The sequence below is a fragment of the Seriola dumerili genome, unplaced genomic scaffold, assembly GCF_002260705.1.
Source record: "Seriola dumerili isolate Sdu_G_001 unplaced genomic scaffold, Sdu_1.0 BDQW01000465.1, whole genome shotgun sequence".
Taxonomy (NCBI): Eukaryota; Metazoa; Chordata; class Actinopteri; order Carangiformes; family Carangidae; genus Seriola; species Seriola dumerili.
Genome location: NW_019174720.1, coordinates 566196 through 585287, shown reverse-complemented (window position 1 = coordinate 585287; position 19092 = coordinate 566196). Strand labels below are relative to the sequence as shown.

General features: G+C 40.7%; 1 protein-coding gene across 3 annotated transcripts in view; it reads right to left on the bottom strand.

The window, feature by feature from the left end:
* The window catches only part of ripor1 (RHO family interacting cell polarization regulator 1), a 120713-nt gene that overhangs the window by 90964 nt on the left and 10657 nt on the right, over positions 1–19092 (bottom strand). For 2 of the 3 annotated variants that reach the window (XM_022762990.1, XM_022762992.1), the window contains exon 1: positions 125–420. The exons of the other annotated variant lie outside the window; for it this stretch is intronic. In XM_022762990.1, coding sequence (XP_022618711.1) covers positions 125–143 — 19 coding nt within the window. In that variant the 5' untranslated portion in view covers positions 144–420. Of the gene's footprint in view, positions 1–124; positions 421–19092 lie in introns of those variants that run through there. 3 annotated transcript variants of the gene reach the window in all.

The window sequence follows — 19092 nt, the reverse complement described above, 5'->3', positions numbered from 1 at the left end:
GTTTTGTTGGTTTCTCTCTGGACATAATAAGTTACAAACCTGTTAACCAGCAACAGTCAGTTCATCCTGACAAACACAGAGTTAATGATTAGAGACGAGCTAGTCTCACTCCACTGGTTCATACCTCCATATCCACTGTACATTGTAGCTGTGTTGGTTGATGTCGAGTCCTCCTTATGATGGGTCCACCCAATTCCAGAAACAAGTACTTGGTCCTCACTCCAAGAGGACTGGCTCTTAGTTGGTATACTTTCTGATCTCTTGCTTTCCTTTCTCTTTTACTCTCTCTCTCTTTGTGGCATCTGTTTCTCTGAATTTGTTGGACAGTGTCAATAACTATGTCTGTCTTTTCTTTTAGTCTCTCTTTCCTGACCTGTTTCTATTTTTCTCTTTCCCCATCTCCACTGTCACAGTTGTTAATGCTTCGTCCACGCTCCTACTGATCCCGTCTCTCGCTCTATCGTGCTGATAAGAAGAGGGGGCGGGGGCTGGGGGTGGAGGAGGAGGAAAAAGGAAAAGGCAAAGCGGTCCTCCCTTCTCTTCTGCTGACATCACCAGTTTCCCTGCCCCTCCTTCTTCCTGTTGAACATATTGTTTTTGACCACACACACACACTACACAATTCTTAACTAAACATCCTCCCATCTCATAAGCAATATGGATTTTTTTCACACGTAATTCATCAATTTAACAACACATTCTATTTTTAGAAAGAACCATGGAGAAGCCTGTGCATATTCTCACTTGTCCAGGTCATAGTATCCTAAAGGAGTTTAAATCGAAAAAACAACTGGACTTGATTATTTGTCTGGGAAGACGTTTCACCTCTCATGGACCAGTCCCAGCCTGGTCAGATGCGTACATGAACTGATGAAGCCTCTTGGATGAGAGGTGAAACGTCTTCCCAGATAAATAATCAAGTCAAGTTGTTTTTTTTGTTTTTTTTTCGATTTAAACTCCTTTAGAACCATGGAGAAATGGAAAAGCTGAACACCAAGGGTCCCCGACAAAAAGATAAAGCACAGTTAAAACTGGTGAACTGGGGATTTCTCTGGATGCAAAGGTACACAATCAGGTGGTCGCAGCGGATGCTTCTCTCTGTCCACTGAAAAGCTAGAGAACTTTTAATGTGAAACAGTCACAGGAAGTGTTGAGTTTGTATTAACGCGCAAAGGAGTAACTTTAACAGGGCGAATGAGGCATCGTACTAAAAATACATATCAAACAGAGGGAATTAGACAAAAAGGCCTGTCACCCCCCTGAGGACGTAATAGAAACTGTTGGGGCCAAAACATTTTGTAGGGGAAAAGCCACTAGGAAAAGTCCAACACACGGCAGACCAATTGTGTACTTTCATCACTCACTCAACTCAGTCAGTCAGTCACAGACACTGTGGCCTATGACTGGCTCAGCCAACAATAAAAAAAAGATGTTCATTGTGCAGGATGTTGTTTTGCAGTGGCGTAAAGTGACTTAATTTCATTTACGCAAGTACTATAAAAAAAAGTACAATTTTGTTTAACTTGTACTTTACCTATGTATTTTAATTCTTCACTACTTTGTGAAATTACATTTTAGAGGGAAATATTGTACTTTGTACTCCCTTACATTATACTTATCTAACATATAGTTACTAGATACTTCACAGATTAAGATGTCACATAGATTAAAATATTATAAAATGATAAATTACAAAAGATTGTTTAAGATTAATCGAACAAAAACTGTTTGCTTATGGCTTTTTCTATGTTTCACATTCAGTTGTTACCAGAGACATTTCCCCTCTAAACTTCTAACATGGTTTCATTTTAATAGCTGTATGATGCCAATAGAACTAAATTGATCATTTCACAAAAAGCAAAGAAAGTTGAAAAGTTGAATTTTTTTTTAAACAGATTAATGTATCAGAACCTATTGGTTTGGATTCCTTCAGTGTCAGTGGTTCAGGAAATCAAACAGACCCGGTGATTCTAACCATTAAAAACACTGAATGAAGCAGTTTGACATTTAAAGTCAGTGTTTGAGCGACGCTGTACGGAGGACAGAGACTCAGGGAAGAGCTGGAGCTGAGATTGATGCTAACCTTTGTTCTGATTGTTTCTCTGATAACTTATGAAGCAGACGTTCAGCAGGTTTTTACCAGCAGCTGAATGATCCACAGAGGTGTCCTCCTCTCTTCAGTGACACAGGACAGGACGTCTCCAGCAGCTGGGAGCTGAGCTGTCTAACATTTCCTCAGCTTGTTTCTCTGATAACTTCAGATCCAGACGTCCGACGACTAAAATCCTTCATCTGCTTCAAATATAGAGCTGAAAACCACCAAGGTGGAAAAAGTGTATGTGGCTTAAAACTAGATAAAAGTCAGTGTTGAGCTTCAGTCAGACAAACACACTGACACATGATCATAGAGGATATGATGTCATTGACAGGTGACCAATGAAACGGAGCGTTACCATGATTAAAATCACAGATTTCTCTGGTTTGAGAATTGATGGAAACATTTGGGAAAATGTAAGAACACAACTCAACAACATATAGAGCATAGGTCTAGTTGTTTTGGAAATGTTACAGATTATAACTTCAAGTACATATGTCTGGTATTACTCGTGTAGCCTACTAGTATGAATGGAACGCAGGACTTTTACTTTTAATAGTAGTCTTTTAGATGTAGTTTGACACTGGTGTGTTGGTAGATTTAGTAAAGAAAGTAAAGAGGCTCAAACATGTGGCTGAGTCTCTCTGATGTTTCCTCCTCTAACCATCTTGATACTCTCTGCTCTTTCACCTGCCCACCTGGAGACAGCAGGTGGTGGGCGGGGCTCAAGGCCTGATCCACATTTCTCAATCAGGACGTAAGAGGAGATGAGCTTCAGTTTTTATGTGTGAAAACCATGTTCAACTAAATATGAATCATAGCAGAGGATTTTAAAACATGTCTGAAGAACTTTAAATCTCACAATGCTCTTAAAGGTTCAGGCTATGGGAAGCCATAGGTCACTTACTTGCATATATCACAAACCAGATAACTCTACTGCTCTCCTTCTAATGAAAGCCATGCTGTCCATCACCACTGGTTCTAATGAGTCCATGTTCAGTGCAAATGGCATCATGAAGTCTGATGAAACAGAATGAAATGACTGCCACACTGATAACTTACCAGAGCTGTAAAATCCTGTCCAAGCCTTATCCAATCCTAAACCATTGTGCAGTGATTTGACATCTGAGAATCATGGATACATCAGTCAAACTTAACATCCAGGAAACAGGAAGCCCACACCATCACAGACAGCATTTCAGTTTTCACACCTGCTACGAGTCACACGGGTTTTCCTACGTGCTCATAGTTTAAAATCTTTACTCTTTGCAGGATTTTCTTCTAGAATACTTGAATCGTAATCTTATTCCAGGGGTCACGCTACACTTACCCCTCGCGCCCCCCCCCCTACATGGACAAGAAGACACCATGATGTGTGAGACAGCCTGCTGAGGACAGGAGTGACAGCTCAGTGTTTATCTGTGAAGAGCAGGAGAGCAGGTGCTACTTCACACAATAGATCCACCTGACACCCACACAAATAAACCAAATGAAACCAAAATATTTTAGTATTTCAAATGAGTAAAACCAGATTTTACTGTAGAGCCGTGAGCAGAGCATTGATTCACTCAACCTCTCCGTGCCCCGCTATCTCTGTCTCTCTCACACTCACACACAAACACAGGACTGAAAAACTGTCTGAAAAACAACAACACATGCCTGTTTATTTGCATATAAGGCTGGGAAGTGAGATCTGATCACAAGTGGTCAATTGAGACGCATGTGGAGACGCATTTTAAAGCCTGGTGTGAACTTACGAACTTAGAGCTTCCCTTCCATCTTTAGGCTGATGATGGACAGCTATATAAATCCCGGTAGCCTGGAAACTAGGGATGGGAATCGAGAATGGGTTCCAGTTGAGAACCGGTTCCAACTGGTTCGATCCATGGACATCATTTGCCTTTGTCCTTAATGATTCCCTTATCGATGCCTTCCACTTAGTTCCGCGTGCCTTGCAAAACAATGACGTCACGCTTTCGCGGGAAGCAGTCAGCACGAACAACAGCGAAGGAGTGGAGGAAGTGTGGCTTCATTTCACACAAAGTGACGCTGACAGCGCAATGTGCAATGTCTGTGGCACTAAGATTTCAAGCAAGGGTGGAGACCCCAGCAACATGCTGACACATTTGTCGACGCAGCACGGCATTAAATATCAGGAGCGCCATGTGTTTGATGCCCCCCCCCCCACTGGTCAACGAGTGCAGCCCAGTCTCAGCAGAGCAGTGAATGGACGTATTGGTGATGTGTCAGTCGTGTACGAACCGGCTCTTTTAAGTGAATGATGGGAGCCAGCTCCTGTCAGAGAGCCTTTTTTTTTGTAAATTAATGCAAGGCAGAATCGGATGATCTTCACAGTGCCACAGCACTCCATGCTGACTGTGACTGAATGATTTATTTTTTGAATAGCCTTTTATTTTATTATTTTATTTCATATGGACATCACAGTAGCATTAGAATTGTGACATACATTTATGTACAACGACCAGATGCACTGTGTCTGTTTAGTGTTTTTTTAGCGAAACACTACAACGTTGCGTGTATAAATAAAACGTTTAATGTGTTTGATGTTTTTACATTTAATCTTTTTTATACCAAACATAATGTAAAATTATGATATTATGTAAATTATAAGGTTTCTATAATAACATTGAATATTTTAACTGATATATGTGCACACATACTAATTATAGGTCAAAACAGTGCTAAATTTGGCTGAATTATAAATGGCAGAAGTGGTAAAATGAAGAGCCATTTGGGAGCCTAAAGAGCCCACCAAGCTCTTCTTGGTGAGCTGAGCCAAATGATCTGGCTCACTGAAATAAGCCGGAATTCATATCACTAGTACCTATCACCATTAGCACAACGCATGCAGGCCACAATAGATTCTTTATTTGACTTAAGACCTAAATGAAAATGAATGCTGTACAAATATTCTCTCATTTGATCTATTTTAGATGATGGCGGTGGACCGAGGACTGCTGCTGAAGGTGGCACCACCACTGACCTAAAGAGGCAGACAGCACCCCCTCCTCGAGGGATTGAACAACTACGGAGCAGTTATCCATCTTGTCCAGTGTTCAGAGACTGTGTTGTTGACACTGAAAACGTGTTTAGGCCTACTTCTTTCCACACAGAAAATCCACAGGAATCGATAAGGGAATCAATAAAAAATCGGATCGATAAGCAGAATCAATAACGGCACTGGTATCAACAACATCTTATCAATTCCCATCCCTACTGGACGCACAATAAAAACTGGATAACTGCTTTATTCAATTCAATTCTGATAAAACTCAAATCCTAACATTGGCTCTGGCAGATTTAAAATCCTCCCTCAGTCTGTTTTCCTACAAGACAAGCCTTGGTGTCCCGCTTGATTCCAACATTAACTATCAACGCTGTTGATTTTATCATCTAGGGAATATTACAATCTGACACTGAATCCATCACACATGCTTTCATTTCTTCACGTTTAGAGCATGGTAACGGTCTCCTCACATAAAGGGTTTGGGTTAGACATAAATCATAAAACAATGCATAGACTTTTACAGAGTGCTGCAGCCAGACTACTAATTAAAATCATGAGAGGAGATCACGTTACTATCCTCACACTGGCTACTAGTTTATTACAGAATCAATTAACATTTTAGTCATTATCTTTAAAGCACTAATGATATCTCTTAGTTACTGAGTCTGTATCATTCTGCATGCAGTCTTTGGCTCCCAGGTCCCCAAGTTAAAGGCAATTTGTTCATTTCACCAGTCTGATCTCCATGTTCTCCCACAGGTGCACCAGGGCCCTTAAAGGCTTTTCATTGGCAAATCACATGGAGCCTGTTATTATGAAGCACATATAATAACTATAACACTGGACAAGGCAGTTTTATATTCGCACATGAGAAGTGATTTGGAAAAGGTTGGGGCAAAAAAGTCACAAGTTTTTGAACATGTCTCTCCGCCAATCAAACCAAAGTGTCCATCTCTCCATAAATGAGATAAGCTTCACTGTCGAATATCCAACATGATCTATCAAAGGGAAATACAGTGCATTAAAGTGTAATGAAAGCAAGACATGGGACCTTCAATGACTGGAGTTACTTACACCGGGAACACACTGCCTGTGTTGCATGAACATAGCAGCTGACGTCGCTGAACTGTTGCAGAGAAGCACGTATGTGTTTTCACACCAGCTGTGTCTCTGCTGCTGCAGCTCTGTCTCTCTATATAGAGTTTACAGGTCACTGGAATGTTGGATTTCTCTGAAATTATGACTATCCATAATTCCAGTTTGACATATCTACAATTGAATTCTGTCACATTTAGTCACAAATCACTTCAAGATATCTATAACATCATTTTGACCATTTAAAACATAATTTAAGATATGTAAAAAGAACAATATAGATATCTTTAATTGACGGGAGTTGAAGATATCTTGAACTGGAATTATGACTAGTCAGAATTAAATTGTAGATATCTCAAACTGGAATTATGGATAGTCAGAATTTAGTTGCAGATATCCACATTTGACATTGTGGCTATCTACAATTGAATTAAAGATATCTGTAATGAGAAACCCCATACACATGAATGGGACAAGTGATGTCATTTGTCCTAGAAAAAATGTCATTGTGGATATCTGAAATGTTCATTTTGACTAAGAAGAACTGAATTACGGATATCTGTAAAACGGCTTGCCAAAGACATGTTAGACGCAGCCAGTATGTCGCTCTAACATGGGCGCCGAAATGAAAACCAAGGTGTTCCGCAGCCGAGATGCATCCAGTGTGTTTTCAGTGGGCAGTGTGCATAGCTGTTGGCTATTGGGAATCTACTGGCTGAACACACACACACACACACACACACACACACACACACACACACACACACACACACACACACACACACACACACACACACACACACACACACACACACACACACACACACACACACACAGTGGTGAAATGAAGCCACATTCTTTACATTCCCATCATATTTCTAACATCCTGACTGACCAGGTACGCTTGTCAACTTTCTATCCATCTTCCTCTGCCTCCTTTTCTCTTTCTCCTTCTGTTTTGTGGATCTTAAAGCTTCAATGCTTCAGAATTCAAAGGTTCCCTGTGGAATTTTCTGGTAAACAAACAAAAGTTGTGTTCAAATTCATTGTTTCTCACTGAAACTCTAACAGTCTAACTCTAACAGAAGCTTTGAATGCATTTCTTCTTCATAAAACATTGGCAAGGCGCAGTTTTTAAGATTTTACATCTTGCTTTGTTTACACCCAGGATCTACATCCATCGTTTACTAGGTAGCAGTCTTCTCTCCTTTCATTCTGATGGACAGTAAAGTTGTATTCTAATCTATTCTATTCTATTGTAACCCCTTGGTGCATTACTGCCACCTATCGGAACAGTCTAAAACTATTGACTGGACTGTGTACCACATCACGAAACTCCAGAAGCATGTAATGGTTCTTGATGTACAAGACCTGAGAACAGTCGCAGTCTGACAGACTTGTGAGGCGTAGAGTTCATCCTGCTTATCACCTGATGCGACAGCACACACTGAACGCCTCATTCAGCGTTGGGAATCTAGTACATTCAAGTTTCTGGAGACCCCATGTTTCTTTGTTCCACAGACAAAGGAACTCACCTCCCCACAGTTCCTCACTGTTCACACCTGGGGACGACCCTCTCCCAGGGACGTCACTGACCAGTCAGTGTTGGTCAGTGTGTGACATATGATCCCCCCAGGGTGTCACCAAACACCTTTCTTTGTTCTCGCTATCTTCTCTTTTTGGCTTGCTCAGGAGAGCATCTCCTCTCCCCTCTCAGCTCTTCAAGGAGCACCAAGGCCCCATCCCAGGTCACCCCTGCTACCTGCGACTACAGCTCTCGCTGTCCTGCTCACAGCAGACAACACTCTTCTCCTCAACACAGAGTTAGCATGGAACAGCTAACTCTGTGAGGAGAACAAAGGCGATAACAGTAGAAGCAACACAGCCAGAGAGGACGTTACTCCACCAGGAAGCGTCCCAACTCACTGGACTTTACAACAACACTGGAAAGGACCTCTTTGTTTTGTTTCCAGGACTGGGTAACATTAACTGACTGGGCCTAACCTTTCCCAGCACAGCATAGCACAGCACAGCTAAGTAGCATAAGTCTTAAGTTTGTTAATGTACATGTTGATTAATGTCTTCTTGTTGTAATGTTTGCTTAGGTTGTGGTCAGTCACACAGTTAATCGAGTAGTTGTATGTTCACACACATACCTGTGGTACGTCTCAGTTCTAGAACCTACATGAAGCTAACCTCCTCCCTCTAACCTGGTACCTTTATATTACATGAGCTAGGCTAACAAACAAACTCACACCTTCCCTCCCCCACACATCAGGTGGTCTCAGCGGCCATTTTGAGTAGTTTCTTTGTTTACCGCCATCTTGTGTAGTCTTTTTTGTTCAGTTCATGTGGTCACAGGGACCATTTTGAATCAGCCCCCTCAGGGGTTGGTGGAAAGAGTGAATTTTGATTTACATTCATCAAGCGGACACAAATGAATGCTAATGTTAGCTTCAACCCATAAGCTGTACAACAATATTAATTCAGCTTTAAAAGCCCTATACACCAACACACATTTTCCACTAAGTTTACTCTGATTTGATTGATTTCACCCTGAATAGTTGCACCTTTATTATTCTTATTGATTCTTTAAGTTTGGTGACCTTACATAATTCCACCACCGGAGTGAAAACATCTAAGATGGTGTTCAGGGCTTTAACCGGGATGGAAGATAAGAAAATGTACATATGAGTGGATGTTTGGAAGTATCCTACACTTTCTCTTGCTGTCCTCTCTCTTCACCTCTGTCCCCTTCTTCAGCTCTTATATCCCTAAATTCCAGGGAAGATTAATCACTAATTACAACGCATCGACTTTCTCTTCTTTCTTGTTTCCATTATCAAAGGTCTGAGTCATAGTGTTGTTACATATTATCTTCCTTTCATCCTCCTCTTTCCTCCTGTGATGAGGCACATGCTGTAACTGTGTAGCAGGGCACAGACTAGTGGTTATACATGTTTTACTCATTTCACTACAGATTCTTTAATTTTTTTCTGACCATTTTCAAAGCACATCACAAGTTTTCAAATTGACTCCCTACCCTTCAGGCAGCCACTAGTGTTAGTTAATTTCTGTTGAATATGAAAATCAACTTGCAGAGACTTGAAACGTCCTGCAGACAGCAAGTCCATCACAGTGAAATATTAGTGCAGTTACAGTATGTTCCTGTCCTGACAGACAGTGTCATCCTGTGGTAACACAGCGGGGAGCAGGGACTGTTTTGAGGCCTCCCTCTTCTGGTACATTCAAAGTCAATCCACTTCCTAAAACTCCAGCAGTATTCTGCATCTAGGAAACAACCAAATCCACATTATATTTCCTACTGACATAATTTCTTAGTAGTAAGAACGTAAAGACCCTCTGATGAAACTACAGTGTTTAACCTCATTAACACCCACATGATGTTTTTATATAATACAAGACATATGATGAGTGAAACAATCATCAACACCATTTCTGAGTGTTTCCACCTTGAACTGCAGTGAACCAATGACAGTCTCATAAACACAGATTCAGACAGCCAGGGTTTCATATGTCACAAACCTAAGGAACCAATCAATAAACCTAAAACCTTGTGTACAGAGAGACAGAGAGTTAGCATTAGCACAACTACTAGCACTGTCAGCCACTGCCAGTTACAAGCTAACAAACAACATAAACAAATAAAAGATGCTAACTGCGCTAACCGTTCTGATCCGTCTGCTAGTCTCTGGTTCTGGTCTCAGACTCCTCATCTGAGTCTGGGTCTGACTGAGGCTCATACATGTGGCTGAGTCTCTCTGATGTTTCCTCCTCTAACCATCTTGATGCTCTCTGCTCTTTCACCTGTCCACCTGGAGCAAGCAGGTGGTGGGCTGGGCTCAAGGCCTGATCCACATTTCTCAATCAGGAAGTAAGAGGAGATGAGACTTTTTATGTGTAAAAAAACAGGTTAAACAAAATATGAATCCCAGCAGAGGATTTTTACAGAGTTTAAATGTCTGGAGGAACTTTAATGCTGTGTCTGTGTTTGATATTCTGAAAGCAAACTGTAGTCCTCCTTTAATGCAATGCTTTTCTATCACCAATAGAAAAATAAAAAAAAATTCAAGTACACAATTTCAGAATGAAAGGCAGGATGAAAGATCACTGTTATGGTCCTTTGGTAAGGTTCATTATCTTTCAAGAGTAAGAGAAAAAACTTGTGTCATCCATGTTTACCTGTGAACACTGACACATACTATGACAAACCTTCAATGACACTCTTCAGGGGCCGACTCTATGAACACCAACATCTGTCATTGACTCGTTTAGTGACTTTCTTTTCAAAAACACACACAGCGACAATTCTAGTTACTTTCTGGACAAACCTTGGCTCCTCTCCTTAGAAGAGAGTCTCCAGTGCCCCCTGAATGACTGCTGGTTAACATGTAGTCTTAATAGGCTGCGTTTAAGTCGCTGTTTCATACTTGTTCCACTGTCTGACAACAGAAAACAGCTTCACTTGGAATTCAACACAACCTGTTCATTTATGTTTAACCATCTTTCCCTGACTTTACCCAAAGAGCTTCTGTTTCCTGAAGCACAGACAGGACTCTGGATGTGAACCTGATCTCTGGTGTGATAGTCACTTTGTAAGCCCACCATCCTAAGCACCTCCTGGCTGCACTACATGACCTCTGAACATAATCCAGCCAGCCATTAGTTTTCCTACAAGCGTTTTTGCTGTTGTCTTTAAAACACTGTCACAAGAGGAAAGCAGCATTTTATCACATTTGACAGTTCACAGATATACACAAACAGACCTGCAAAAACAAAACTAAATAGACCTTTTTTTCCCATTTGACAGTAAAGAATTTTGATACCAGTATTGACACTACTACTAGGCTGGAGTGAGTAAGAGAGAAATAAAGACAGAGAAAAAGAGAGAGAGAAGCAGACAGAGGGGAGGATTTCATAAAGAGAAAAATCCAGAAAATGTCAAAGTGAAGAGTCATGGAGGCTGGCACAGCATGAGACTGAGATAAAACACAGACACACTGTCCATACCACAGGCAACACACACACTTCTATAGCTCTCATGACTGTATATAGTAACTACGGTTGTCAAAAAATCGATACTCAGATACTAATCAACACTAAAATATAGTATCGGATTAGATACTCATTTGCAACAGTATCGATACCAACAGTGCCGTCTTCGCCTCCTCAAGTTGACACAACTTCATACAGCAGCACTGCAGACAGGCAGGCACACAGCGCCTCCTCTCACTAGCAGCTGAACACATCAACGCTAGCTGACGTTCACAACACTGAGCTGGTGTCGCCAGCATAAAACTACATTAACATGGCAGGTGCTGCTGCTGAAGGACCTTCGCAAACTGTTTTAGTTGAAAATGAAAAAGCAGCTAACAGCTGTTAGAAATTATTTTGCATTATTATTTTACCTGGTTGGCAGCGAACATTAACATGTGCGTTTAACTATTAGCAATTAGCCGATAGCCACATTAGACGTCCTGCCCTTCAGTAACATTAATAGACAGTGTTAATTTAACAGGATAACGCAATTATTTGTGTTAGTGTTATATTTCTCTTAAAGTCCCAGACTGAAGCTGAGAAAAGTCGACAAGCAACTAGACAGAAACAGCAGCAGCCTACCCTACCAACTCTATTTAATCAGCAACGAAAATATGGTGCCAAGTCACAAGAAGCACACAAAATAAACAGGGATGTAGCTGAATACATTTGCATGTCATATATATATATACACACCTTACAGTAAGGTTACTGTTTTTTTGTGTTTTTTTGCACTACCTCAGTCAACCTAAAAATAGTGTTGAAAGAGAAGGACAAGTCCACACTTCTGTCACTGCTTTACTGTGTGGAGTTTTGAATGGGGTTGAATGGGGCTGCAGATGAGAGACTGACGGTGATATTAAGGCAGGTGAACAGAAGGAACGTCTACTGGCGGCAGCGTAATGGCAGCGTCTATGGGGAAATTATAGTGGAAATATGCTTTGCCTTTTTTTTAGAGCTGTAACTCCAGGCGCTGGATATCATCTCTTAACTGTGAGTAAGCAAGTTCATAATCCACACACAATCACAGCTGGTTTTCAGTCCAAGTGTGAGTAAGTAATGTAAAACAACATGAAAAGTAAAGCAATGATCAGTAGAAGAACAGTGTTAAAAAGATGAAACGCTGAAAAGGTCATTGAAGAGTCCAAACAAAACGCTAAGAAGAGTCTGTAATAGAGATTCAATAAATATATATATATATATATATATATATATATATGATCTGGTCACAAGTGCTCAGCTCTAAGTTCAGGTGTGAACGCACCCAAGATGCATTGAGGACACAATTGAGATCCAATCACTCAGACCACATTCAGAGGAGGTCTGGACCACGTGTCCACATTCTTTTAGCAGTGTGAACGTGAACGTGTCCTGGACCACACTGAAGGACCAACTACTCTACTGACGTCCTCTGTCACAGTCTGATTAGTCCCAACACAGTTTATAGTGAAACCAAAATATTTTACTATTTCAAATGAGTAAAACCTGATTTCACTGTAGAGCTGTGAGCAGAGCATTGATTCACTCAACCCCTCCTTGACCCACTCTCTCTCTCTCTCTCTCACACACACCTCTCTCTCTCTCTCTCTCACTCACACACACACACAAGCATGTTGACAATAGACCCCTCTGTCTGATTGGCTAAAAACAAAAACGCATACCTGTTGATTTGCATATAAAGTGTGGAAGTGAGATCTGATCACAAGTGGTCACTGGAGACGCTTTTTAACGCAGGTGTGAGCTGACGTTCTTAGAGCTGACCACTTGAGATCGGATCACTGAAGACACATGTTAATGCAGGTCTGAACAGGTCTGTACAGGTCCTGAGAATCCAAATTCTGCAAGGTTGGAGGGTGGGTCCAGAGGGGTCAGATGGACTGTGGGCATGGCTGAGGGCAGTGACTGTTTTGTAAATTATGTAAGTCCCGACGGCTTGGAAGGCTCAGTTTGTGAATACAGGCTGTGAGTGTTTCTCTGTAGAATTAATAGTATTAATATAGAATGTAGACCTGCTATATAATCAAGAAAGACATGGACATCTACCTTTCTCTATACGTCTCTTCCGAGTATTAGGCTAATCCCCATTGACAAGTAAACTTATAATCAGTAGAGTGCCCATTGATAGTAATTGAACATTTGATTACATTGTTACCACTTTCACATTTAGCATAGCAAAAATACTGGAAACAGGGGGAAACAGCTAGCCTGGCTCTGTTTGACGGTGACTAAATCCACCTACCCAGCACCTCTAAAACTCACTTCTGTGCAAACCAAACTGTAAAAGGGACAATTCACCTTTTTCCAGGAGGTTCTCTGCCAAACAATTTCTTGGCAGGGACCACCAGAGACTCCAGGAAGTTCGAAAAAAAATATCCAGCTCCTAATTTTAGTAAAAAAAAAAAAAAAAAAAAAAAAAAAAGGTCAAGTGAATCGAGAACAGTGGCAGAGCCTTTCTATCTGGGTGTCTGTGTGACCTGTTTCTCAGTATAGGGTTAAAAATAACTCCTTTCCAGGGAATGTTAACAGAGCTCCACAATGTCCTGTCTCATATCTTTAAAATTTCACTGGTGCCCAGTGCCAGGGCTGTGATGATTTTATTTTATTTTTTTTTTGTATTTCATTTTTTGGATGGTGAAAGTTACAGGAGAGGATGTGGTGTGTGACATAAACAGTAATCATTGTTTAGTCACCATCGACTGTCTTCCATCCCATCCACAGAATTAGTTTCTGTATGTGGTGGTAGCGGGGCAGGTGGAGTGTGTGTGTGAGAGAGAGAGAGACAGAGAGAGAGAGAAAGAGAGGGGAAGGCTGAGTTGATGTGTACTCAGTTCTATGCAACGGTGCCAAACACAACGTTAAAGATCTTTCATGTTATCATGAGAAGTGTAAAAATATTTCTACACAGATTGTGGCGGGTGAACGAACAGGTACAGAGGGGCAGAGCAAGGGGAGATGGTCCACCAGTTATTTGATTGCCGATAGTGTTGTTCTCTCGGACTGAGCAGGGGAGAAGTCCGTCCATCACAGCCCCACCCAGTACAAACACAGTCATCCAATGTAGGTGAGAGAGATCCAATACCAAAGCAGGTGAGGTGGTCCCAGCTAGCTACAGTCTGTCAATCATGTATGTGTATGGGTTTGGTGCCTTAGTGTTTCATTTACATTATTACCAATGCTGCAATGTCATCAACTCACAATTACACGACTCTGCAGAGGGCTTCTAATTTGAAATGACAGACACAGTGGGACAGAGAGAAAGAACAGAAAAAGACAGAAGTAGGAAGGCAGCTTTAACTAGCTAACATCAAGTTAGATAGATTTGTATTACTTCTTAATATTCACTATTTATTTAACAAGACAGCTGATGTTTTAAATCACATGAGAATTCTTTAGATTTCAATGTGCTATTTATTGCTGCCCTTTGAAATATAAATAATACAGCATCCAAATAATACAGTGAAAAATAAGGATTTTAAAAACATCTTTCAAAATTATTATTATAAATATAAAGATGAAGATTACCTTTACTGATCTCCTGGGGGTAAATATTACTAATGTGGGTTATAAACTAAGTGTCACTGTAATCAACTGTCATCTGTGCCTATTTTTTAATGATTCATTTTATTTTACATGTGGCAGGAGAAAATCCTGTCTATTATTTTTATTTCTTTGTTTGCAGTTTTAGTAAAAATTACAGAAAGAAATTGAGAACATCTCGCTGTTGATTGAAACTGAGACGTTTATATTTACTTCCCTCCCAGCTCAATGTTTCATGGGTTAACTTGCCTCCAGGTTGTTAGTATCACCTTTACTTTTGTGTGTAAAGCTGGGTGGTGATCATATCATAGCCTCAATATCTCCCTCTTCATTCTCTTGATAAGCACGGCACTCAAAGTTGGTGCACCTAAACCCCTCCTAAAAAGGACCATAGCTCAGAAACCAAAACCAGAAGGTGTGTCTTTGTGTACTGAGAATCACTTTCACAATGCAAGGCTATAGTATTTGGAGAAATCCAAAAGAGTTTTGAGGGTTTGTGTCATCTCCATAACCAACTAAACTACTGCCTCATGGTTGTCTGCCTATGCAACTCAGACTAGTTTCAGGTTACATCTCTGTTTATCCAGTCATAAAAAATATTAAACAATTGTGTGTCTAATCAGTTTGTTCTTGAGTCCAAGTGGCCATTTATGCCAAATGTGAAGGGATTCCCTTGAGGAGTTCTGGACATATTGTGTTCACAAGGCCGACATCATGTTTTTTGAGTTGTTCGTGACCTTTAATGACCACAATCTAATCAGGTTTTCCTTGAGTCCAAGTGAAGGTTTGCACCAAATTTGAAGAAAATTCCTTCAAGGTGTTTCTGAGATATCCCATTCACAAGGCCAAAAGTGCATTTTGTGCAGTCACTGTGACCTTGACCTTTGACCCTTGAACACCAAAATCGAATCAGTTCATCCTTGAGCCCTAGTGAATGTTTGTGCCAAATGTGAAGAAGTTCCGTCAAGGTGTTATTGAGATATCGTGTCCATGAGAATGGGACTGACGGACAAACCTGAAAACAACTACATTTAACAGTGTATTAACCTTCTTTAAAAGAAGCTCTTACCATGTCAGCCTAATCACACTGGCATGTCATGCCTTCAGTAGAGAGAGATATTACCTCAACCTCAATTTCAGTTTAGAACAAACATGTTTGTTTGTCTAGCTAGCTAATTATTTCATATCTACAGAAAACCTGCAGCAACATTTTCTTTGCTGGAAGGCTTTTATTGTGAAGAAGCAGCAGGAAGTGTTGATTTTGCTTTAACAACCTTACTAAAACTTATGAAAGGTCAGCTCCTCCTTGCTCATGTTATCCAGTAACTCTATCTCATCTTGTACAGCCAGACTATGTGGTCAGAGTGGCCCAGCCTAGATTTAGTCCAGCAGGACCAAGACCTGCACAATCCTGAACTCAATCATTTTAATCATGTTTCATTCTGGTGAAGTAGACTGAGGTTGGTAATGAGCTGACAGACTGTTCCTACTTCACTAAGCACCACATGACTGGCTCTGTAGGTGTGTGTGTGTGTGTGTCTGTGTGTGTGTGTGTGTGTGTGTGTGTGTGTGTGTGTGTGTGTGTGTGTGGACCCCTGTGAAGTGGGGACTTTCTGGTTAATCTCCAGCTGGCCAATAAGCAGCTTAACTGTCACTGGAGTGCAGCAGGCTAATTACTAGTTTGAAGCCAGTCTAATATGGTTCAGAGCGACACATAACCATACTGAAAATAACCCCTACATTAATACTTACGCTAAAATAGATTGGAGGATTGGAGTCATGTCTTCCTGTGAAGCTGCTAATGTATCAGATGTGATCAGTTTCACTTACTACCCAACATTCAATGTGCTATAGACTTGAATGTTTCCAAAAGTGCAAGTTTTTAGACTTCTATTCATAATTGTTTTGCATGCCTGAAAATGTTATGTTAGCATAAAAGAACCCCTGCTACCGGAGAGTGCTGATCAGAGCCGGGCCTGACTCTACGCTGCTAGGCGGTGAGCAGGCTGTGTACTTAGGGAAACTGTGTCACTGGGTTAACAAAAACCTCAAAGCTGTTGCACGGGCCGGTAGAGATACACACAGAGCAAATACCATTACACACACCTTCGAACAAGACTGAGTAACCACTGATAACTGATTCCAAGAGGTCTGGACTTAGGTTGTGTCCGAAACATAGACTGTATATAAAAATGGACGTAGGCTGCGGGGCTGAGAAGTGAAGCCAATGCAGAAGTGACTTTAAGTGCAATACCACTGGGGGCCGCTAGGGACCGGCTCCAAAAAATTCTGGCTCCAATACACACCCATTCAAGAGACACCAACTTCTCAATTAAATTACTCAGTCAATACATTTTTTCCACAACTCATTATGGTGTCAATGACAAAACCTGTCGTTTAGTGTTCTGGTAGTCCATCTGAAAATAATCATGTAATTAATTAGGTATTAGGCCTTAAAAACAGATATTTTTGGGGGTGTGCCTGTTTAATTGACAATGCCTGGTCTCCAGTGATTGACGAGGCAGGCCAGGAGGCCGGTCACCGGAGGAGAGCTTAGATTCTGTGCACATCGTATTGAATTAGTCGTGTTAAATTTCTATTATTTTAAAGCAAACCAACATAGAAGTCTTGTAATTAATTACAAATTCAGGAAAAACGTCAATGTGTTGTGTAATTTCTCTACTGCATGTGCTGCTACTGTTAAAATTCATACCAGACACGCTCCATGAAAACCATCAACAAAGCAAAGATTCATAAAAAAATTTCACATTAAAACTTCATTAATTTCAACAATTTACAACAGAGGTGTACAAAAGAATGCAATACAACCGCAACTGACTTAAAAATAAAATACAGTTGTGTATGAAGGTACAGGTGAACTTCACTGTCAGTTTAAATAATAAAGAGAGATAGATAATGTTATTTAGTAACAAGTATAGTAGAAATGTAAAAATAATAATGTAAAAATAGCTATGCGAGGACAGTGCCATCAGCTATTACAGACTCACAGTTTGAGGGAGAAGCTGTTCTGAAGTCTGTTCATATTCTGCAGAACCAATTTAAAACAGAAGGTTAGAATACGTTTTACACTGTGACTTTACAGTTTAACGTTAGCAGACATGCTAACTTCAACTACAATAACATTACAAGTTACTCACATATATGATATTTGCCAAATGTGGACGTATGCAGTTAGCTTCTAAGACTAATTTAACAGTTAGTTATAAAGTTTACTTCGAATTGTGAAAGCTAACCGTGTTAGCAACACCTTTGCACGGCTGTCAGGTTGCCGATGCGGGTGGGTGTACTTGGAGTCCTCGGGGCCATGGGTCAAATCCACCCTCACTCCTCCCCAGCTCCAAAAACCAAGATGGTGACGTCCATTAAGCTAAACTCAAGGCTTCAAAACGGCAGTTCACAAACCACTGGGTGACGTCATGGCAGTTTGCCACTTGGTCCAAAAATCCCTCACTCATTCACTCCTCCCTCCTCACTCTCCTGGGAGTTCTATGTAGATGATTATACAGTGAACTCTTTGGTTAAATGTTAAAACACTTTCAGACACTCAGGTCTTTTTCTCTGCACTGTTTTTCTGTCTTTCAGCATGAGCGCAATGCATGATGGTATATATTGTTTGGTTAGTGACCATCGGTTGTACAATACTTTTCATTATGCATTATGGGATACTATGAGTTCACTATATACAGTATAGTAATTCTCACTATACAGTGTTTCCTCTACATTCATTCTTTTTTTTTTTTATTTCTTTTTTTTTTATTATCGCAAATGCACCACCGCCACATCTCTCCACCTTCACAGCACAGCCTGTGTGATGATGAGCGCAACAGCGGGGGGAGGGGAGAAGAGGGGAGGGAGGGAGTGGGGTGGTTGGGGGATCCTATTGGAATTAATTACTCACGAGAGCGCGGCCTTGAAAGTGACATCACGTCAGGTACCAGGTCAGAGTCAGAGAAGTGTAGTCGTGAGGAATAAGGCAGCGAATTACCAGAGAAAAGGTAGACTTATTAGCCAACTCAGTGACGCTAACTTGGGTAAACTAATTGATAGCATTAAGCTAATATCTACACGTCATTATGTATTAACTGCTGACTGCATTTTCAGATGAGCTTGTTCAGATACTTCTCTAAGAAGAGAAAGACAACAGATGAAGAAGACGCTAGTCAGGTAGCCTATCATAAGCCTTTTACTGACTCGTAAATGATGATGGTTAGGTAAATATTTTAATGTTCACACTTGTAATCAGATGTGATGTGAGTGT